This window comes from Osmerus eperlanus, chromosome 22 (assembly GCF_963692335.1).
Source record: "Osmerus eperlanus chromosome 22, fOsmEpe2.1, whole genome shotgun sequence".
Lineage (NCBI taxonomy): Eukaryota > Metazoa > Chordata > Actinopteri > Osmeriformes > Osmeridae > Osmerus > Osmerus eperlanus.
In genome coordinates this window covers 483,542-507,686 of record NC_085039.1, presented here as the reverse complement: position 1 = coordinate 507,686, position 24,145 = coordinate 483,542, and the positions used below count along the sequence as shown (strand labels likewise).

The following is a 24,145-nucleotide window of genomic DNA, read 5'->3' as shown; positions in this document are numbered from 1 at the left end:
AAGGTTCATAACGAACCATCGTTGTGTTTACCCAATTTTACCCAATACAAAAACAAATAAAAATAATTGTATTTTAACCTTCGCAATGTGGGGGGTCTGACGCATGCTTACAAAAATACAAAATTGCTTTACTTTGTTTTTGTATGCGGTAAAGTTGTCGCAATACGACGGTGGGTCACAACGACTGAGGGTCAGAATGACCCGAAGATAACACAAGGGTTAATAGACTGTTCAGTTTCCCATCTTCCTTCAAACCATAGGGTAATTGGGTGTGCTTTGCCTTCGGCAAGGGCACAACCTTTGTTCTCTCACATATATATTATTATTATTCTTTTTGCCCCCCTAAAACTCAGTCAATATTTGGCCTACATAGACAAAGTAGGTGTCAAAAGTTTCGTCTTGGTAGCGATTGAGTTGCTTCTATTGGAATTTACGTTCCGTTGCATGGTTTAGGCTGAAGTTAAGTTTTTGTGGCGAAAAGTGAAGCTAACGGTGGCTAATTTGCTAGCCACAGTCACTGACGTTACTAACGTCACTACGTCACGAAAACACGCGTGACTACCTGTAGCAGAACATTCGTTTTGCATCTGTTAACGCCACAAGCAAAGAGGCCAGGGTGATAACTATTTACTCATTTTACTTTGTGATATGACACACAATTGTCATGTGTAATGTACAGTATAAGCTGATATTATTAAGGAAGTACATCTACTTTCGGAAACAGTAGTCTACTATTTCACTGAAGTATTAGCATCATGACATTAGCCTGTGTTGCCCGGGCAACACATACTACAGTGGTCTATGATGTAGCGTTATCTGTTTATCAATCGTTAAAATAAACATTCCTCACATATACATTTTCGTTGTAGGGTTTATTCTGACATTAGTAAACGATTTGTTGGTGAAATTACCATTACCTGTGGTTTCAAACCAGTGTAGCTCACTGCAACGCTGTAGCTTACGCGAGACACACTACAAAAACATCTACACTACACAGCTGTTTAGGAAGTCAAACGGCGACAGAACATGTTCGGCACTCCCCTTACTTAACCCTTGTGTTATCTTCGGGTCGTTCTGACCCATCAGCCGTGTGACCCACCGTCGTATTGCGACAACTTTACCGCATACAAAAACAAAGTGAAGCATTTTCTTTTAACCGTTGGGCTGTCTCAGACCCCCCACATTGCGAAGGTTAAAAGAAAATTATTTTTATTTGTTTTTGTATTGGGTAAACACAACGATGGTTCGTTATGAACCTTTGGGTCATGTGACCCGAAGGCAGCACGAGGGTTAAATCAAAAGTCTATCTAACTACTAACCTGAACTTCATTGCCACAGCCTAAACGTTGTCAATCTGTTCATGAAAATAATTAATTTCAGCTTAAACCGTACAACGGAACGTTAAATCCAATTCAACCAACGCAATCTCTACCAAGACGAACACAGCAGTAGTCTAGTACTGTACCGTAGTAGTACAATTTACCGGGGCAGCTTCTCCACACAGGGCTATATCGCATTTTGCGTTGTTACTGACAATGATCGCTACCAGTGAGCTTTTTATGAATGAGCGATTTTCCACTAAATAAATGTCAAGCTTATTTACGTTTTGGGGGGCATATTTTCAGTTAGCAGATGGTACTGTTTGAATCGCGATTCCATCTTCTACTGCAGGGTAACTTTATTAATGAATGAATGCAATGAGTAGGCTAAATGCCTGAAAATATCATGAGAAGGGAAAAACTTAAAATGACGTTTAAATCATAGAGATTAGGTCAATTTTTACACCGGTCTGCCCAATTTATTCGTTTTGTTTCAACGATGAGGCTGCCTCTTGCAGGGGAAAAGAGAAGACATCTATTTCATTCTACACTTCACTCGTATTTTGAGTTGTAAATGAGCAGCAAAAAAAAAATGCTTTTAAATCTATGTCATCTTTATAAATAATAAGTATGCATTTTTATATAAAATATACAGAAATATCAGTTGTAAAAATGTCATTCAAAAACGGACCCCTGTGCAACCGACGCAAGCAAGCACACCCTACAATTTCCCCAGAAATTGTACCCTCTCTAGTTAGTTGATGTTGTTCGGCCAATATTGACCCCCTACAATCTTGAAATTGATTCGCTGGAACACCAGTTACAGGAGGGTACATGGTCACAGGTGAATCATGTAAATTGTAGGAACAATTGCCGATAAAAATACTCATTGTTGGATTTCTATTTGTAGGCAATGAAGAAGACCAAATACAATTTCAACGATTTGTCTTTCTTTCAGTGCCAAAAAGCATTTGGTCAGTTCTGAGTGCACGTCCACGGTGTGTAACATTAGCGATGGAAGGGCGGAGAATGTTGCCAAAATAAACTATGGTGTGACGGGAAACGGTAACGTTAACTTAGGTATGCATCAGGGAATTCAAGCACATCGAATCGCAGTCTTAAAATCCTTTCCCGGCGTATAACAAAGCAAATTTAATTTTGTTTAAGATCGGCCAGCTGACCCAGGAAAGGACACCCCATGTCTGCCAACTGTATCAGGCTCAGAAAGTGGGAGGGGATAGGTAGAAATGCAGAGTTTGTCATGGAAAACCTGCTAGCGAGTAGGTTAGGTTCACAGAGTCAGTTACCATGGACATTGACCCACAGTTTGCATTACCTCTCTTTCTGGAACGGAAAACCCAGAGTTTGCCTCATTTTAGTGTTACCCAACTCAGTTTTCACTAAAACCGCTATCTGGAATACCCCCCAGGTATATTTAACTTGCGCCATAGTATAGGCCTCACAGCAAAAGATCTGTTACATTGTTGACATTGATACAGTTTTTCACCTGTGTGTCTTCATGTGTTTAACCCTTGTGTTATCTTCGGGTCATTCTGACCCATCAGTCATTGTGACCCACCGTCGTATTGCGACAACTTTACCGCATACAAAGACAAAGTGAAGCATTTTCTTTTAACCGTTGGGCTGTCTCAGACCCCCCACATTGCAATGGTTAAAAGAAAATTATTTTAATTTGTTTTTGTATTGGGTAAAATTGGGTAAACACAACGATGGTTTGTTATGAACCTTTGGGTCATGTGACCCGAAGGCAGCACGAGGGTTAAACAGAGAACCACTTTGAAAAAAGAGTTTGCTACATTCCTGACATTGGATATGGTTTCTCTCCTCTGTGTGTCCTTATGTGTTTTTCCAAAGAACTACTATGAGCAAAGAGTTTGCTACATTCTTGACATTGATATGGTTTCTCTCCTGTGTGTGTCCTCATGTGTCGAACCAAATGAGACTTCACGATAAATCTTTTTCTACATTGCTGACATTGATATGGTTTCTCTCCTGTGTGTATCCTCATGTGTTCAACCAGATTACCCTTCTTAGCAAACCGTTTGTTACATCTTTGACATTCATATGGTTTCTCTCCTGTGTGTGTCCTCACATGATTAACCAGAATACTTTTCAGACTGAAAGTGTTGTTACATTGTTGACATTGATATGGTCTCTCTCCTGTGTGTGTCCTCATATGAATAACCAGCTTACTTTTATGACTGAAAGTGTTGTTACATTGTTGACACTGATGTATTGTTTTTCCTGTGTGACGTCTCTGTGGCATATTTTCCCTTGTCAAAGCCTCAATGTTTCTGTTCCGAAACAGAAGCACTCCTCCATGTTCCTCCTCCAAACTCTGAGTTTTAGGACAGTCTGGAACTACAACAGAGAGGGGCTGAGAGTCACTGCCTGGTTCTGATGCTGCATAGTCTTGTCCATCAGTCTCTGCTTTGATTTGCTCCTCAGTTGTGTTGCTGGGTAGAGAGTCTCCTTCTCTGTTCTCCACTTTAACAGTTTGGTCAAGATTTGAACATTCAGAGGAGCCCTCCTGATCCCAGTCCTGTTTCACACTGGTAGAAATGGACATGGAGTCTGTAGTTTCAGACTGCAGTCCTTGGAGCTGCTCTTCCTCCTGACTGGTCCACAGCTCCTGTTCCTCTTTAATCTGTGGGGGCTCCGGGAGAGAGAGCTGCTGCACATCTGGGGGGAAGAAGAGGCAAGACAACAGTTAGATGTGGCCTGCTTCATTATTCTGTAACCTAGATTGAAAACTAAAGAGACCAATTAAAACTAAAGTATGTAGACAGAGATCTCAGCATGGGGTCTCTGGGATGGTCGTCCAAATAGGGAACACTTCACCCAACCCTGAACCAAAGATGTTCTGACTCCACAATCAATTTAACCACCATTATTATTTACAGCACATTGTATAACTGGTAGTTCTGATGTCATATAACATGACTTGTTTAAGGTTAGGGATAACACCTATCTTAACATTTATCTAGCCTTCTGATAAGCTGTCATTATTCATAGATTCAACTAAGTAGGTTCATTACATTTTTTATCCACTTCCCTAGCCAGGACTGATGCCCGATCTCCTATGGTTTCACTCCTGTATTCACAGTGAAACCACTGCTTTCAATTAGTGTGTGCACACTTTACATGCTTTGGATAAATGAATGCATTTTGGTTTCTTAAATGTTTGGTTCATAGACAATTGACTGCAGCCTATGGATGTGTGCATAGGAGGTCTAGTAATTAGAATTTTAATTATAACTTTAAAGACTGATAGATTAACACGTTTTAATATATCACTCATGTAATTATATGGTCACAAATTCACCATTCAATTCTTGCCTAAATCGGTGATTGAACATTGTAGATATTTTCTTTTGAATTTTGCTGTTAGCTCTACTTTACTGGACGTTCGTTCACTTGTCTCAAAGAGGTTATGAGGACTGCTATTCTGGTGGATATCACTCAGATAGATAGCTAGGGACACAGCTAGTGTCGTACTAGTTTATACTAACAGGGAGGACAAACGTTCTGCTCTCAATGTAGCTAATCACAACGGAGAGTTCCAAGCGTCAACAAATGCAAAACTGAACTTTTTGCTCATTTAACATTACGATAAAAAAAACAATAGTGAGATGTAGTGTACAGTAGGCTACGATGTACACTGATATTATTAGTACATTTACTTTCGTAGTAATTCATTTCACGATTGCTAGGGACACAGCTGGTGTTACGAGCTACATGAAATAAGATATAACGAATATAAACACAGCAGATTATAATCAATTGTAGTTATTATATTGAACCTTTTCGGTGAATCTTGATTTCAGGTTGAGTAACATCGTCCAACATCCGTTGCAGTCGCGCACTCTCGTACTTCGAACGAGAAATCTCCTCTTCCAACTCGGCAAACAATTTTTCAGCGGCTGCGAATATCTCCAAAGCTGCTGTTGTTAATCGCTCAGTGAGAAAATCCCTGAACATCTCTTGTTTAGACATGTTGGTGTTAAAAAACTCGGATAGTTTACGAAATTGTAGCTCGAGGAAGTTCGCTTTCTCCCTCAAGCTCTTTCTTTCTAGCCGGATGTAAACAACGCAAGCTGTTCCGGGGGGTATTCCAGAAAGCTGGTTTGCGACATAACCGGGTAAATACCCATAACCGGGTAAATTAACTCTCCAGCTGACACACAATGTTGCAGCAACCTACTGGCAATGTTGCTACTACGCTGGCTGTCATATGAGGAGTTAACATACCCGGATAAGTTAACTTATCCGGGTATGTCGCATAACCTGCATTCTGGAATACCCCCCCGGTGATCAATAGAGCTCCGGACGTCACGTGACTTTACTGTTTACATCGCCATTTTGGCAAGAAAGTAGTGTCAAAAATGAACGGCGTCAGCACGGATTTCAACCTGTCCGAGTTCACTGCGCACTTTAATTCAAAAGACATAGGCAGCTATAAAGCAAAACTTGATCCATTAAACATTAGTGATCCATATAATGCTCCTGGAGTTATTTTTACGACATTTACCAGTGAAACGGAAGGCTTCCCTGACCTTCTGTATCCAGATATTTACAACTCTATCAACTTTCATTCGTCCTACTCTGGAGTCTTTGAAAGCCTACAAGAGCCTGGAGGGATATAATTGGACGCAATCAGCTGGATTATAGGGTTTTTCCTGGGTCAAAATGGGTCTTCGGTGCTCCAAAAAAAAAAAAATAGAATCAGAATGGGTTTTTATTCGCCATGAAAGTTTGCACAGACAAGGAATTTACTTTGGCCGAAAGATACCGACCGAGGTAGCCATTATCGGTGCCCCCTTGAAAAAATTCAACCCCCAGACTATGCTCCTAGAGGAGTACAGTGTGGGAACAGGAAAAAACACCTCAGCACATAGGCACATACATTGTACAACATTACAGAACTCATGACATGCAAAGGGGGTGGGAAGCCAGTGCAAACAAGCAGCATCTGGACCTGCGGCCGTAAAAAGCGCTGGTCACAGACCCGCCTGCCACAGACCCGCCTGCCACAGACCCGCCTGCCACAGACCCGCCTGCCACAGACCCGCCTGCCACAGACCCGCCTGCCACAGACCCGCCTGCCACAGACCCGCCTGCCACACTGGGGGAACGAAGCAGGCAAAGGCGTTGGATGGGGGTGGGGGGGTGATGGCATATCTGTAGTAGGTGAAAGTTAGTGTGTTATGCGTATTGATAAGATTTTAACGATTCCGACTCCTTATCAATTCCTGCTTATCGATTCGATTCCTTATCGATTCTCTTATCGATGTTCCCCTCTACAGCCAACTAGGTCTGTGCGTACTGCACCCCCCCACACACACACTCGTTCTAAACGAATTTCTCAAACTGGCTTTGACTGGATCTGAAATAAGCTAATACCTACCACCTCTAGGCCTCTTCAGGCCTCTGTTTTCAAAACAAAATCTAGTCGGAGATAGAAACTTTCACTTTAGTAGGTGTATCTGTAGTATGGTGAAAGTTAGTGTATGAGTAGGCCTGGGCTGACGCCTTCATCTAGGCCACAATCAGTCAGATTCACAGTTCGCAGATTGTATTGCCATGGAGACATCCTTGGTTGTAACCCAGACAGAGACCGCAATCCACAGGTGTCAGTGGGAGGGGGGAAGGGAAAGACTACAAGAGAGTCTCGCTGCAGCGCTCTCCAGGGGAGTTGTTGCTCCAGCAACGGCCTTGGCCAAGGTCTGTGCTGGTTACGGGGCCGAAAGCAGATAAGATTGGGTTAGTTGTTTGGACGAGTAGGCGCATTCAATTTCCACGTCTACTAGGGATGCGTATTGATAAGATTTTAACGATTCCGACTCCTTTTCAATTCCTGCTTATCGATTCGATTCCTTATCGATTCTCTTATCGATGTTCCCCTCTACAGCCAACTAGGTCTGTGCGTCCTGCACCCCCCAACACACACACTCGTTCTAAACGAATTTCTCAAACTGGCTTTGACTGGCTCTGAAATAAGCTAATACCTACCACCTCTAGGCCTCTTCAGGCCTGTTTTCAAAACAAAATCTAGTCGGAGATAGAAACTTTCACTTTCCTTGTGTTCAAGCTTCTATTACTCAACACCAGTAGGACTTACAGGGGTCCTAACGACAGGGGAAATTCAGTGTCACCTTTCAAAAGAGACCATTTACATGCATGTACTCCAAATGGTTCAACAACAGCTTTCAATGTACTTTGGGTATGTTATTTAGGCGTTTTCAGGTACATTTAACAGGACTATTAAAAGGTTAAACAATTAAAATGCTAAGTTTAATAATGGATTAAAAATCAATATGCTCAGTTTAATAATGCAAAACGCGAACGTTTGCTGATAACACACGCCGCCCCGATAACGTGAAATGATCAATAAGATCAATACTAATGGGAGACGAATGCCGGAGCTAAAATGTATGCTTCAAATGACGGGACAGAAGATAACTAGATCGACTACACAGAATAAAGGCAAATTGCTTCACACAGTAAGAAGTGGTTGTGATCACTTTTGAGCAGTTTAGCTCTACCTTAGATAGTTAGAGATGAAGCGCGAACGTTAGCTGCGCTGCTGCATGCATCGAACACATGACGTTCCAGTAACTTCATTCCATGCTGTGTGTTCAAATGCTTCTTCATATTTGTAGTATTTCCTCCCTTCGACGAAATAGACTTTTTACACGCGTTACAAGTGGCGTTGTTGTCATTTTGTCGTGTGAAATACAACCATACTTTACAACGCTTCTTCCTAGTTGCCATGTTTGCTGCAGTCTGTCTTCGCGCATGTGTGCGCGAACTTTTATAGTTTATTCAGATGGACGTTCGCGTGTCCCATTATTAAACTGAGCATATCGATTTTTAATCCATTATTAAACTTAGCATTTTAATTGTTTAACGGCACAGAGAATCGTTAACAGAATCGTTAAGGAATTTTGCTAACGATTCCAAGGAATCGATTCACTGGGAACCGGTTTTAAACAAGAACCGGTTCTCGATACCCATCCCTAACGTCTACACATTATGGTCTCCAAGTCGGTCCACTTTCCTTTGCAGAGCCGCTAACTTCTCCATGATGTTATCCATATTGCGTTGTAAAGTCACAGTCTGAGCGCCAACAGCTCTGCCCATCGCATCAATCATGTCGGGCAGCCTTAGGGGGCTTTTGACAGCTGTAGCCGTTTCATCAATTTTCCGATATACCAGGGCAGCGCCCAAGCCAATCAGCAGAAAGCCTGTAATCATGGTTCCGAATAGGTAGATGTCTTCCACGTCCTCCACGGAAAGCCCCGCTAGGCACACGACACGCCAATTCTCCCACGCGTCCATCGAGTAGCCAGCTGCGAACGTCCCGTCAGGACAGTTAGGTTCCCCCGAACCCAAGCTTCTCTTCGAGAAGATGGTGTCAATTGCGTTGAAAGACCAGCTAATCAATTCCATGTTTCTTGCTTCGGAGAGTGATGCGGAGAGAGTCTCTCGAGTATACAAGACAAGACAATAAGATAGAAGCCAAGCAGGGAAGGTCAGGGGAGGGGAGGGAGAGAAAAATGCGACAAGAGCCAGAAGAAGAGAGAGTATGTATATATATATCAGTGTTTCCCCTAGGTTTACAGCTTTGGGGGGGGGGGGGGGTAGACTGTCTCTGCCCTCCTACGTACTTCCGCTCAATTTTGAAATTGCTTCTGTACTAGGTCTGGCCATTTGGTACATAAGTCAGATTTTTCAGGTTGATTTTCAACCGGCCAATCAGCGAACAGAGGGAGTGGCTGAGAACGATTACGTTGATGTCATGCGCTAGTTTGTGTTGTAGTTCCGTAATGGCGGCGGAGAAAGATGCGAGCGAAGCCATTCGGTCCGTTGTGGCAACGCTGCCGAATATCCAACAGCTAAAGCCGGAGCAAGAACAAGTTTTGCTGAGTTTTGTTGGTGGCCATGATGTTGTGGCCCTCCTCCCCACGGGGTTCGGGAACAGTTTGATTTTCCAGCTACGGCAGCTAGCTCTGTTACAGTTGTGGTGAAGGAATTGGCTAAGGCGAACGCTAGCGATTGGTTATGAAATATCAGAGTGGCTCTGATATGCTTCGTTTTTGGATCAATAGATAGCTAATTTTGTGCTGGTCGTAGACAGTTGTCTGTTGAATCCAACAGACGTACACATTTGTTCAGAGCCCCACGAAAGCGAGACAAAGTCCAACTCTCGCCCCATAGAGACCAATGCAAATCTGGTGACAAAATCGTCAGAGAAAGCAAAAAGAACAAGATTTTGAAACTGCCGATAGAGTCGTATTTCTGACCGCACAGAAATATAAAGGACATCTCTGGTTTCGGCAGAGTCTTGGGTCTCGGAAAATATCCTTATTTTTTGGATTGGACGTATAGTTTTGCGTCTAGGTCAACTTGTTTGAGGTGTGGATTCTAGCTACATTAGTTATTCTCTCTGCCCAGCTCGTTAGCCATCACAGCTGCGCCATCACCGTGACAACCAAACAAACACGCACCAGGAAAGCAAAAGGAACACGTTTTCGAAACTGCAGGTAGAGTCGTATTTCTGACTGCACAGACATATAAAGAATATCTCTGGTTTAAGCAGAGTCTTGGGTCTCGGAAAATATCCTTAGATTTTGGATTGGACGTACAGTTTTGCGTCTAGGTTATCATGTTTGAGGTGTGGATTCTAGCTACATTTCTCTTATTCTCTGCCCTCAGCGCGTTAGCAATCATAGCTGCACCATCACCATAACGACAGACACGCATCACTCAGTCTCTCAAATAGGTGATTGGTACGTTTACTTGACCATGAGAAACACGATTACTAGCAATTGTCGGTTTATGCCAATAATACGATTACTCCGTTTACATGTGTAATTAGTTATGCGATTACTCAATAAACGCGTCTACATGATTCTTTTTTATTAATCGTTGTATGCTCCACGGACAAAACTTGCACCATCATCCTTCTGCAACAAAGTGTCGCCGTGTCTTCCTGTATCGGCCCTAATGCTGTATGTTTCATTCCATCAACACATTGAATCCTACTAAGAAAGCCGAGTAAACGCACTCAATGCACACATCTGCTACTGCTATTACTATCCCAACTATAATTTCAGCTGATAAGACAATAATATTCTTTTTATGACTAGCTAGCCTAGGCCTACTTCTTCTGTTTAACAGTTCAGCTTTCAGCTTCTCCCGCATTGTATTTCAGCTCTTAGCGTTGTTAGATGATGCAGTTCAGTTTCCACACTGCCTCTTTTGTGTGACTCACACATTTCTTGACATTCATTTCAGCTTGCGGGTATTTTCTCATTTCTGTATTTTCTGCAATTTAAGAAAAATAATTTCATCTTTCAGCATTCCAACGCATTTTCAGCAGGAAATGCCTTTCTAGTTATTATTTATCTTCTATTTCTTCCGTGGCACCTTTCAGCGCCTTCAAATCTTCAGCTATTAAAACCGTTCAGCTATCAAAAAATTCAGCAGTTTCAGGCCATGGGTGCTATGACTTTTCAGCTTTGTACCTCTTATGCTTGAATTAATATAAATCAATATTCATAATATTTTTAACATGGGTTTCCAATGGAGTTTTCTTTCAAATCCTCTCAAACTTCTTTAAACTTCTTCAACTTCCAAATCCTTCTTCTTCCTCAATCTTTCAGCTAGAGCCACCATTTAAACTTTAAAATGTTGACAAAACCCTAAACTATTTTTAGATAATTCAGCTTTTTGATATCTATTCACCTTTTTTCAATATCACTGATTATGTTTCATGACTTTTTCAAGCCGTTTCTGAGATTTACATGGGTGTTTACGTGAAACCCTAGAGTGCAGACTGAAATGCTTAGAGTGGAGGGCAGCTTCGGATGTCGTTGAAAAAATATTTATAGTTTGCCAGCATTGCCACAATTTTTGCTCTTCATGCTTCATTTTTGGATCAATAGATAGCTAATTTTGTGCTGGTCGTAGACAGTTGTCTGTTAAATCCAACAGACGTACACATTTGTTCAGAGCCCCACGAAAGCGAGACAAAGTCCAACTCTCGCCCCATAGAGACCAATGCAAATCTGGTGACAAAATCATCAGAGAAAGCAAAAAGAACAAGATTTTGAAACTGCCGGTAGAGTCGTCTTTCTGACCGCGCAGACATATAAAGGACATCTCTGGTTTCGGCAGAGGCTTGGGTCTCGGAAAATATCCTTATTTTTTGGATTGGACGTATAGTTTTGCTTCTAGGTTAACTTGTTTGAGGTTTGGATTCTAGCTTCATTTCCGTTATTCTCTCAGCACGTTAGCCATCATAGCTGCACCATCACCGTGGCAACCACACAATCACGCGCCACTCAGTCTCTTACACAGGTGATTGGTATTAGCTGATTAGTCAGCTGAGTCACAAGACTGAGCTATTCAGTCAACTCGTCTGCGCATCATTCCGTCCTGACGTCTTCTCTGGTGAGTAACTGTGAGCCTCTAACCGATAATGATTTAAATGATATAAATACAATATAACGTTTTAAAAAGGCGTTGAAGTTAATTTGTAACTCGTACAGAGTTTATGCATGAATGGAAGTGAAATATTTTACCTGTATTGCATACGCTAACGCTTGCTTAACACTAGCATAGCAGCTATTGTCACTTTAGCCAGCTAGCTAGCTAACCGGTTAGCGTGGCTAAAGTCAGTGCTAGCCGCTATGCTAGTGTTAGCTGAGCGTGACGTCATGCTATCATGTTCATAACCAACGTGGCGCGAATTTGTTGCGCTATTGTGAAAACGTAACATACAACATAACGCGTTTATAGGCTCATCCTGTCCTTACTATATGGTAGCTTCGGTGTTCACATAGAGCTCTGAGACCTGTGTACGAACCATAATTGTGTAAATTATAATGACGCCGTATGACTTATTTTAAAGTGTTGGTGGAGCTAACTAATAATTGATCGTGGCAGCTTTAATGTTGTGTCCCATGCTGAGACAGTTGCATTATGTTTAAGTCCTTGACATGCAGTAACACATATTGAAGGTATACAATTGAATGCTGTTGACAACACAGGATTACCTCAAAGTCACACTTAAATGTACATTTTACATGTGATGTTGATAATAAATAAAGAACCTGAAAGTCCTTAAAGTGAGCTATGAGGTTGGTTTTCTGAAGTGAACTGAAAATGTCTCTTTCTCCCTCTTCATCCCTCACCCTCCTTTGTCCTGCAGGCTGACTCTGAAGAGTAAGTTCACATACATTGTTATGGTTTATGCTAGAACTAAACTGATATTACATTGGTTTACAATTTAGAATGTCTTCCCATCATAATAATCCGTCTTGACACAAATTGTCCCTTACCTACTTAACAATAATCACCCAACCTTAAGTTCTAGAGTGAAATGGGATATGATACACTGTTTTTGGAGAAGAATGGAAATGTAATGTACTTCTCTCCTCACTTTTCCTGTTTCCTCTCTGTTTTTAACTACAGACCATCACTGCTGGTGACTCCTAGGTGACTTCACAGTAAGTTCACACATGAGTTAAAACTGAATGCAGTTTGTTAAAACGCATTGTGAAGTTGTTGTGAAACACTCCCAGCTGCGCTGCCTGTGTGAGTCTGTGGCTCTTTTCGAGATTTCTGTCCACGAATCCCCTTATTTCTTAAACGCTTTCTATTCTGAAATATTTGCAGAACATTGAAGGAAAATGCAATGACTTTCACAGCTCCATGAATTCAGAGAATCAGCTTTTAATTGTGGATTGTTAACATCTTATGAATAAACACACACTTCTTAAACTTTGAATCTATTTAAAATACACTTTTTAAAGTATTATATAGTTGGTTCATAATTAAATGAACAGTGTGGTAATCATAAAAGGCAAACCCTGTAGAAGGACAGCTGGCAGCAGCAACTCTGTGAGACATCTGAACCAGTCCCCTTAATGATACATTTAGAACCAGCATTGTTTTTAATATAAATAAGTGAAGTATTACGTGTGGTAGACTGTTTAATATCCTAGTTATTTGAGAAAATTCTGCATTTTAGCTTTAAACGTTCCTTAAATTGATCTTCAAACTGCTGTCTAAAGTGTGTTTTGTATTGTGTCTTCCAGGTGTCCTGCTGTCCAGCATCTCTCCTCTATCACATTGGCTCTCTATCTCTCCTGTACCTTGTATCCACTCTGTCTACACGTTGGCTCTCTGTCTCTCCTGTCACATCTACCGCTCTGTCTTTTGCATTTGGCAACTCACACTTTGTATCCCCCTCTATCCCACTCTGATGTTGGTAATCTTTGGCAAATGAATGGAACAAACTCTGGAGCCCTTTTTCTGAACTGAATTTTGGACTAAACCTTGGTCACAAGGACCTGTCTGTTGGTTTGACTTGGGTTACCGGTACCCGATCTATCTGATTTGAATAATCTGAGAGGCTTTCTTCTCTCACCCTCACCTCTTACCTCTCCTGTCTACAACTCATACACTTAAAACACTTGCTGTTTTTACAACTTAGACTAAGCATTTATGCTATTTCTGAGACTTTTTCCAACACAATTGGTTTGAACAAAACTGAAAAGTTAATTCAGAAACCGTAAAAGACAACACATAACATACACATTTTGTTGTAATTGATTATTGACAAGCTACATTTCCAAATGTATAATTTCTTATGAAAGTTCATCATTAAATTAACATAATTCAAGCTCTTGTTACTTCACATAAAAAGCAATTGTAGTAAAAGTCTATATTATAAAATAAGTTAATTTCCTGATCGTTGTTGCTTTGGAGATCTGCTGTTCGTACCTAAAGTTTGGTTTGGTAGCAGATATCTTCGCTCTACAACTAACGTACATTATTTCAATCATTCACTGTATATGTGTGTTTAGTTGATTTACTTTGTTCATACTGAAATAAAACAAAGCCATCTATAAGGAGGACGTGGATTTGCCACGACATCTCTTCCTGATTTACAATATAAAACACTAGTATTATTAAGTTACTCTCTGCTGGTAAGTGCAAACAGTTGAGGATCAGATCACTGCTGATATTAGATAACTGGTTGTGGATTGATGGAAAATATCTTCTTTAGTGTAATTTATACAAAACAGATTGTGATATAAGTGGCTCGCTGTTATAAACAATTGGAAGCAACATAGTTTGTTCAGTTGTGTGTCAGTGTCAAACTTTAGTTTTTACATTGAGTACATGAAAAAATGTCCAGGTTTCTTTGAGAAATATCTTTTACATATTCAATATAATCTGTTCCTTTATTGAACCCCTTATTCACGTACACTGCCCAGAATAGACCCGATCACAGTATTTATAGAAGTGCTTTGTTAAAATTGTCATATACTGTAATAAGGGTTCTTTTATTTGTGTATAAAAGCCTTAATATAATACGTCTAAGGAATATATACTGTCACTGAATTTGACATTCCAAGCATTTGATTAACAAGAACTAAAATATATAAATACCATAGAGCACACACTTCACATTTATATCCACAGACCAAGCCTTCTAGAGCAACGCTTGCATACTGAGAAGTCTCTTTGGGTATAGTTTCAAAGCGTTAAACCCTGAACTTTTCTGTGAGTTAATTTATCATTCTTGGTCAATAAAACCAGACACTGGTTTCATCTATTTTCACATCCTGCTTTGTTTATAGTTCATTTTACCATTATGTATACCATTGTGTTTAATATCTTGGTTGTGTAGAATACAAGTAAAACAATACCATTTGTGGTTTTGAAACACAACAACAATGCCAAGGAAGAGTAAGAGATCAAAATCTCAGAGCCTGCGCTGGCAGCTGTCCAATGAGAATCCCTGTGCAACAAGGATTGAAAGAGCAGAATGTGTTGGTCCTCAGAGCAGTGGCGAGGAAAAGATGTCTGCAGAGTCTCATGGTGGAAGTGTGACACAGGGAGGTCAAAGTGATGAGTCACGTGTACCACAGGTATCATATGCAGACGTAGTAAAGAGAGGACGTCACAGTGATGATTTATGTACAGCAGGACCTTCTAATGTCAAGCAGGTAAACCTTAGACGTCAAAGTGAAGAGTCATGTGAACCAGAGGTATCTAATGAAAATACTATAAAGAGAGGACAACCCATTAAAGAACCATGTGCAGCAGGACCTTCTAATGCAGACTGTGTAGATACTGGAGATCAGCCTTCTGAACAACATGTCCGCGCATCCCACAGCCAGGCTTCTATCAGATACGGAAGATCCAGAAATCGGCAGTGCACCTGTAACTCACTGACTTTTCTTGCATTCCTTCATGAGAATGAAAAAATCACAAGAGCAGACCTGGACCATGTTTTGGATAAAGGTAACACAATGTATAAAGAGACCAGGAAACAAGTCACTAATCACATCTATCTGACCACCGATGAGCTCACTGATGAAGTTCCTGCACGCATCGCTACACACTATGCCAACATGACTCAGCTTTCAAGGTACGGCACATTAGGAGAACCTTTACCTGGAGCTGTGGATAGCTTTCTGGACCTAGAGTCAGGACTCTCGCTGCTTGTTATCTGATGTGAAGTATGCTCTGCTGTTGATTATACTCTTGTGCATCGCAGTGTTCAGAACCAAGTCAGGCAGATATGGTTTCTTTGACCCACATTCCAGAACAGCCAGAGGTTTGCCCCTACCAGCCGGTTCACACACACCAGGTACTGCTGTCATGGTGACATTCTCACGTCTCAGTGACATGATTGACAGGCTCAAGAAGTCCCACAGAATGATGGACACAGAGTCCTCCTGTACCTATGAGTTGAAGCCTGTGGAATTCTACAATGTGAACACAGTCAACCTGAACGATGGTCTCCCAAACACAGACTGCAGACCTACAGCTGTCCCTGTGGATGAATCAAACTCACCTACTCTAAAGAGAAACACAACCACTGATCAGACCAGTTCACCTGAAATGACTCCTCACATTCCAGCTGTAAAACAACCAGAGGTCTTCATCACAACATCATCACATGATGCTCTTCACAATGAATCAGAATCAACTGCTCAAGTGATAAACCCTTTTCTCAGTGATCCCTCTGACAACATATTGACAGCAGAGTCCAGTGACATCATCTTTACACCATCGGTGAGACAACAAGAGGTCATATTCCCTGATACCCCCAATGAACCAGAACTGTCAAGTCAATCCACTTTACTTCAATCACATGATGCTTCTATCAATGAACCAAATATTTATTCTTCAGTAGAAAATACTGATGCCAGTGATCTATCTGATGTTCTATTACAGGGAATCTCATGTAAACTAACAAAGTGTAGTAAAAACAAAAGGATAAAAATGAAGAGAAGACTGATGATGTCAGAGAAAACTCAACAAAGTAAAGAGATTCAGAAAAGGAAAGAAAGGGAAAAGTATGCTTCAAATAAAGCATTTAAAGCAGGCAAAATATCTAATGCAAAAAGGCAATATCAGAACAACCCTGAATATAGACAAAAGAAAATAAATAATACAAGAGACAACGTTGACTTCAAGCGAAAACGGAAAGAGTACATTTCCTCCCAGTACAGAGAAAATGCTGATTTTAGACAGAAAAAAAAATAATCTTTGTCTCTCGTTACAGAAATAATCCTGAATTTAGAGAAAACAAAAGAAAAATCTTGGTCTCTCGTTACAGAGATAATCCTGATTTTAGAGAGAAACAAAAACAGATCTTGGTCTCACGTTACAGAAATAATCCTGATTTTAGAGAGAAACAAAAACAAATCTTGGTCTCTCGTTACAGAAATAATCCTCAATTTAGAGAGAAACAAAAACAAATCTTGGTCTCTCGTTACAGAAATAATCCAGAATTTAGAAAGAAACAAAAACAGCACGGACCGCTACCGAGACAATGCTGAGTTTAGAAAAGAAAAAAAACTGTACTTCACTGCTTTTTATAGAGATAGCATTGATTTTAGACAAAAGAAGAGATCTCATATTGTTCAGCGTTACAGCCATGACCAGGCATTCAGACTGAGACACAAACAACTAATGAAACAACGAATGAAAGACAAATATAAAAACAATCCTACATATCGGAGTATGCAGAACATGAGATGTGCCATGAAAATTAAAAGGAAATACAGACAGATAAATAAACCAACAGAAGAAAGTGACAACAGTTTGATCAAAGAGGCTATGTTTGTTTTCAGGTCACAAATAAAGTCCGGTCCCACTTATGTGTGCACCGTCTGTCACAAAGCATCATTTCCAAACCAAGTGAGACCCTGTAAAAGATTAAACTATGTACAAAACCCAGACATGGTTGCAGCATGCCTGACAGGAAAGTACGTCCATGTGTGTGATGATGAGTGCAGAGATGAATAGCAGTGCAATGTGCCTGATGAGAGAAAGGAAGAGTGGATCTGTCACACCTGCCATAATCATCTTAAAGATGGAGTCATGCCAACACTCGCTGTAGCCAACAACTTGGAGCTCGCTGACATTCCACCTGAACTGTGTGACCTCAACATATTGGAGAGACATCTCATAGCCAAGTGCATAGCGTTTGCAAAGATCATTCCTCTTCCCAAAGGACGACAGAGAGCGATACATGGCAATGTGGTTTGTGTCCCGTCTGAGGTGCAGGAAACAGTGGAAGCGTTACCCAGACTGAGAAGTGAGTCTCAAGTGATGAGAGTAAAACTGAAGAGACGATTGTGTTACAGAGGTCATCAGCTGTTCCAGACTGTCACCTGGTCTAAACTAGTGCAGGCGCTGCATAAACTCAAACACATTCATCCACAATATCAGGACATCACTATCAGAGATGAGGCTGAGCTATGTGACCCAACACTTCCTGATGAAGATGAGGATGATGAGGATGCCATTATGGATGAGAACGACTATGATGATGCTGATTTAAAGGAAATTGATATGTGTGAGAAAAGTGCACTGTGTGAGACAGAAACTGAGCTTGATGGAGAGCAGGATGTTGACATGATGTCTTGTGATGGTGAACAACCAGAGGAGCAAAGAGATGATGAAGAACAGGAAGGTGACATGCCTAACGGTGGTTTTGCTCTAGAATCATGTCTTCAGCCATGTGATGTTTCAGAGGAGATTTTATGTTTCAGTGAAGGAATCTACTCTGTTGCCCCTGCAGAAAGTAACAGTCCAGTTGGTTTCTTCAAAACTCCTAAACTTGAGGCGATGGCTTTCCCTGTGCAGTTCCCTACAGGCCAAAACACACTGGATGAAGGGAGACGTATGAAAGTAACACCCAGCAATTATTTCAAAGCGAGGCTTTTCTGCATTGATGATCGTTTTGCCAGAGACACAAACTATTTGTTCTTTGCACAGTTTGTGACTGAAATACACTTGGCCACATCCAGCATGACAATACAGTTGAGGAAAGGAAAGCCAATGACTCGAGATGGACGAAAAATAACTTCTGGTATGCTGCAAAATAAACGAGAGGTAGAGAAACTGGTGAGGAACAAAGATGCAGTCAGATTCATGCAGCCGCTGAGAGGAACACCAGCCTACTGGGAGAAAACCACACAAGATCTTTTTGCCATGATTAGACAGTTGGGAACTCCCACATTCTTTTGTACGTTTTCTGCAGCTGAGATGCGTTGGCCTGAAGTGATTGAAGCAATAAAAAGACAGCAAGGTGAAGAGGTACATTTTGAAGGGCTTGACTGGTCAGCAAAGTGTGACATTCTGAGAAGCAATCCTGTGACAACAATGCACATGTTTGATAAGCGTGTTGAGGCCTTATTCAGAGATCTGCTCTTATCTCCTGCACAGCCTCTTGGCAAAATTGTTGACTACTTTTACCGAGTTGAGTTTCAGCACAGAGGAAGCCCACACATTCACTGTCTCATATGGGTAGAAGGTGCACCTGTGTTTGAGGAGGATGATGATCAGACTGTGTCAGATTTTGTGTCCAAATACATCACAGCTCAGCTGCCTGACCCACGCACACAACCTGAACTACACAACAAGGTCACAGAAGTGCAAATACACAGCAAAAAACACTCAAGGACATGTTTCAGAAGTCCCAGCTCTGGTTGCAGATTTGGATTTCCTAAACCACCTTCCACAAAGACAATTATATCAAGACCTGGTGAGGGCGTTGATCCACTGCAAGTGCAAATAGCAAAGTCAAAACTCCAACCACTGAACTTGTTGCTGAATGAACCTGAAACCGCCTCACTCAGTGTGCAGCAGCTCCTATCTCAATGCAACTTAACACTCCAAGAGTATGAAGGATGCCTCAATGTTATCAACAAATCCAGTGCGGTGATCCTGAAACGTGAGCCAAAGGACTGCAGGGTAAATGGATACAATGCACATCTTCTTGAAGCCTGGGATGCCAATATTGATGTTAGTTTTATTCTCAATGCATACTCATGCATCATGTATCTCACCAGCTTCATAACCAAAAAGGAAGCTGGACTTTCTGAGTACCTCAAAACAGTCATTGAGAACTCCACCAGAGACCACGTCAATGAATGTGATGAAATGAGGGAAATCATGCAGGCTTACTCTAAAAAGAGAGAGGTCAGTGCTCAGGAGTGTGTGACTCGTGCATGTGGAATAAACATGAAGAAGTGTTCACGTGGTGTCATATTCGTACCAACAGATGACAACGCACTGAAAATGAGTCGCCCCATGTCTTACCTGGAGAACACAACATCAGAAAGTGTAAATGTGTGGATGACGTCTTTGACTGACAAATACAAAGCCAGACCAGAAACACCAGAGTTTGAGCAGATGTGTTTGGCTGATTTTGCAGCTACTTGCAGAATTGTCTATGGCCGGCAGAAAAAAGGTAGAGATGTGTTGCCCCTCCTCAATGAGATGGGATTTGTGCAAAAGCGTAAAAACGATAAACCTGCTATCATCCGCTGCTCACAGGAAAAATATCCTGAGAAGTTCTATGGCACATTACTGAAACTGTACATTCCTCACATTTCTGATCACCGATCAGAAATTTTAAATGCTGAAATCCTCATCATTGATGAAGTGTCCATGGTGTCAAAGCCCCTGTTTGCTTATGTGGATGCGAGACTGAAACAGATCAAAGGTAGCCCCAGACCCTTTGGAGGAATGTCAGTAATAGCTGTTGGAGACTTTTATCAGCTACCACCAGTTCGACAGTCCAAGACCCTCTGTGTGTACGAGCCGTGTGAGATTGATCTATGGCAGGAGCACTTTCAGACAATCACCCTGACTGAGATTATGCGGCAGAAGGATGATGTTGCCTTTGCAGAGATGTTGAACCGGATCCGTGTGAAAGGAAAGTCAGATGAGTTGTCTCAAGCAGACAGAGCCTTGTTGTCACAGACTATCACTGAACCATCACTTTGTCCACCTGATGTCCTGCACATCTTTGCAACTAATAAACAGGTTGATTCACACAACTCAGTAACATTAGCTCTGCTCCATTCTAATATCACCAAGATCGATGCAGATGACTACAAGAAGGACCCACGAACTGGAAGAATGGCTCGACAAGCCCAACCATACAAAGGAAACAGAAATGAGTTACCCGATACACTAAACCTAGCAGAAGGTGCTCGAGTCATGCTCACCAGAAACATAGACGTGTCTCAAGGATTGGTGAATGGATCGTTTGCTACACTTGTCAGGGTGATAACCTCAGAACAGAGTGGTGTTGCACATGTCACTATGCTCAGGCTAAAGATGGATGATCAAACTGCTGGAAGGAATTACCGTAATAGAGCACCAGGCGGCCCTGATGACGTGGTGTACATAGAGAGAGCGGAGGATAATCTGAAACAGAAAGGAGTGGTACGCAGACAGTTTCCTGTTAGACTTGCATTTGCCTGTACGATACACAAGGTTCAGGGTATGACAAGGACATCAGCTGTAGTGTCACTGAAACACATTTTTGAACCTGGCATGGCTTGTTAGCTATCAGTAGAGTGACCTCTCTCAGTGGACTGCACATGCTGGATCTGGATGAGAGTAAAATCTATGCCAACCCAGAAATCACTGGAGCCCTCGAGACCATGAGACAAGTCAACTTGGACGACATGATGCCTCTTCTTCATATTACACAGACATCGAGCAGACGTGACACTCTGACCATTGTTCACCATAACACGGAAGGTTTGCCTTCTCACATCAATGACATCAGGAGCCATCATGAACTGTGTCTTGCAGATGTTTTGTGTCTCACAGAAACTCACCTTCAAGGTTCCTTTGTTGCAGAGTCTCAATTTAGAGGGCTACAACATGTTCAAACGCAACAGACACCTTTCCTACACAAATGTTCAACAAATAGCCAACAGAGGTGGTGGTGGAGTTGCCGTTTATGTGAAAAGCCACATTCAAGTGCGTGAGAAACAGTACATACATAATGTAACTGATCTTGAGTTTGTGGCTTTGAAGGTAGAAGCCCCAGTGAGTGCCCTGATCGCAGCTGTGTATAGACCTCCAGACTACAGTGTGAGATCATTCCTGTTTAACCTGGGGAGCCTGCTGGACTCATTGGAGATCATGGACTGTCAGCCCATCATTGTCTGTGGTGATTTCAACGAGAATCTCTTCTCCAACACTGCTAAGCCAATCCTTGAGCTCTTCCAGTACAGAGGATATGCACAAATCATTACTAATGCAACCACTGATAAGAACACACTGCTGGACCTCATTTTCATCTCTCAACCACAACACTGTCTCCACTCTGGTGTGATGAGAACTTATTACAGTTATCACAACCCTGTCTATTGTGTCATGTCCTCTAACGGTCCATGAAGGTATCAGCTGAGTTTTAAAGAAAAAAGTAATGTACCTGTGACTTAATTTAAACTAATATTGTATATACATTGATTTAATACTGTTGTCCACAATTATTCAGAAGAGGGGTATCCTCAGCCATTTTTATCTTCTCAGCCACAGCAGGGCCTTTATTCTTGTACAGTAAAAAAAACTTTTCACTTGCCACAATCACGTTGTCTGTCCACATTCCTACAACAGGTCTTAACCCTTGTGTTATCTTCGGGTCATTCTGACCCATCAGTCATTGTGACCCACCGTCGTATTGCGACAAATTTACCTCATACAAAAACAAAGTGAAGCATTTTCTTTTAACTGTCGGGCTGTCTCAGACCCCCCACATTGGAATGGTTAAAAGAAAATTATTTTTATTTGTTTTTGTATTGGGTAAAATTGGGTAAACACAACGATGGTTCGTTATGAACCTTTGGGTCATGTGACCCGAAGGCAGCACGAGGGTTAAAATGTTCAGGTAAGACCAAAATCCACTGAGAATCGTGGATTTTCTAACAACACCACATTGTTGTCTGGGATTATGTAATTGTCGATGTAAAGAAAACTTAATCATCTGGTCAAAACATGTTGTTGCACTTTAATTAGTTAGTAGAATGGGGTAATTTTAAGTGTTCATAGTATTGGACAACATTATGGGTCATACAGTTTTCCAGGTAACCATGTTGTTTTTAGCCATATTTCTAACACATTTTGGCCTGTGCATTTATCAGGGTGGGTTTGGGTCAGGGTCTATAAATGCACAGGCCAAAACTCTTTCAGCAGTGTACAATGCTGTGTACAGAATTGTACACAGCTGCTGACATTTAGTGTAGCAGATGCACATCAGAAAGTATGTGTTCTAGATGTAACACATACTTTCTGATGTACCTACCAGCTGAAACCCCACACTTCCATCCCCATTAATTTAATTTAAATTATCCTGTGTTCTCTGTAGTGTTAAGTTTCCTTTGTACCTCACAGGAGACACAGTCTTCCTGTGTCCTCCGTAACGTTAAGTTTCCTTTCTGATGGACAGGAGACACAGTCCTCATGTGTCCTCTGTAGTGTTAAGTTTCCTTTGTACTGGACAGGAGACACAGTTATTGTGTGTCATTTGTAGTGTTAAGTTTCCTTTCTGATGGACAGGAGACACAGTCCTCATGTGTCCTCTGTAGTGTTAAGTTTCCTTTGTACTGGACAGGAGACACAGTTATTGTGTGTCCTTTGTAGTGTTAAGTTTCCTTTCTGATGGACAGGAGACACAGTTCTATGTGTCCTCTGTAAAGACACCTTCCAGTTTTGGCCTCACCTCCTTCCACACTGTGATGATCAGCTCACAGCATCTACGACTGCAGCACCAACTGAACTGTCAATCAACTGAGGACCCATCACAGTTAGACCTCATAGGCACACATTTGACTTCCTGCTTGTCCCCGTCATTCTTCAAAGAAAAGGACGAGAAAACACCTGCCTGTCCTTGCCTCACTTTCTGTCTGGCTCTGAGATTCTGGATCAGCTCATACCGACCAAGACATCATGCCACCACAGAGCAGATGTTGAAGCACCATCTCAACTGTTCATCATCAGTGGACACCACTGAGACACATGTGTTCTCCCTGCCAGTGTTGAGGTTTTTTTTCACAACAGATAATAAGGTATTGTCTTCTTATTTCATATGTGATTTCTAATGTTTTGTTCTAATTCTGTTATCATTCATGTATTCATTTTGTATAAATGCAATATTCTTAATAACAGTAGTTGTACATCCAATATAACATTGTAATTTATATCCATTTCTTCCTTCAGGTCTTCCTTCTTTGTGATTCCTCCACATCACAGTGAAGACACTCAGGGCAGAGAGGGCAAAGCACATGAAAAAAGATGAACATCATGAAGCGTATTCAGGTGCACTGGACGTACATGTTGATCTGCCCTGCAGCAGAATTCAAGGTATTTCATTACTGTGAATTATAAACCTTTTTAGAAAGTTTAGTTTGTCTTTAGTTTATAACAATAACTTCCTGTTTTCTTTTGTCAGGATCAGGTGT

At 41.4% G+C, this 24,145-nt stretch overlaps 1 protein-coding gene and 1 long non-coding RNA gene across 4 annotated transcripts in view; one reads left to right on the top strand and one right to left on the bottom strand.

Annotated features, from left to right (window-relative positions):
* Window positions 1–2,148: 2,148 nt before the first annotated feature.
* The window catches only part of LOC134008507 (zinc finger protein OZF-like), a 64,402-nt gene continuing 42,405 nt past the window's right edge, over window positions 2,149–24,145 (bottom strand). Inside the window, exons 1-3 of one of the 2 annotated variants that reach the window (XM_062447919.1) lie at window positions 5,144–5,431; window positions 3,106–4,022; window positions 2,157–2,850 (exon numbers count right to left, since the gene is read on the bottom strand). In XM_062447919.1, coding sequence (XP_062303903.1) covers window positions 3,133–4,022; window positions 5,144–5,336 — 1,083 coding nt within the window. In that variant the 5' untranslated portion in view covers window positions 5,337–5,431 and the 3' untranslated portion in view covers window positions 2,157–2,850; window positions 3,106–3,132. Of the gene's footprint in view, window positions 2,851–3,105; window positions 4,023–5,143; window positions 5,432–24,145 lie in introns of those variants that run through there. The other variant, XM_062447920.1, reaches the window with a different exon arrangement.
* On the top strand, window positions 10,914–14,860 carry LOC134008527 (uncharacterized). Of its 2 annotated transcripts, XR_009928136.1 has the most exons (4): window positions 10,914–11,798; window positions 12,559–12,572; window positions 12,822–12,856; window positions 13,448–14,860. It is a non-coding gene; the product is annotated as an uncharacterized LOC134008527 (long non-coding RNA). The 2 variants fall into 2 exon arrangements; XR_009928135.1 differs by lacking the exon at window positions 10,914–11,798 and having other exon boundaries at window positions 11,818–12,572.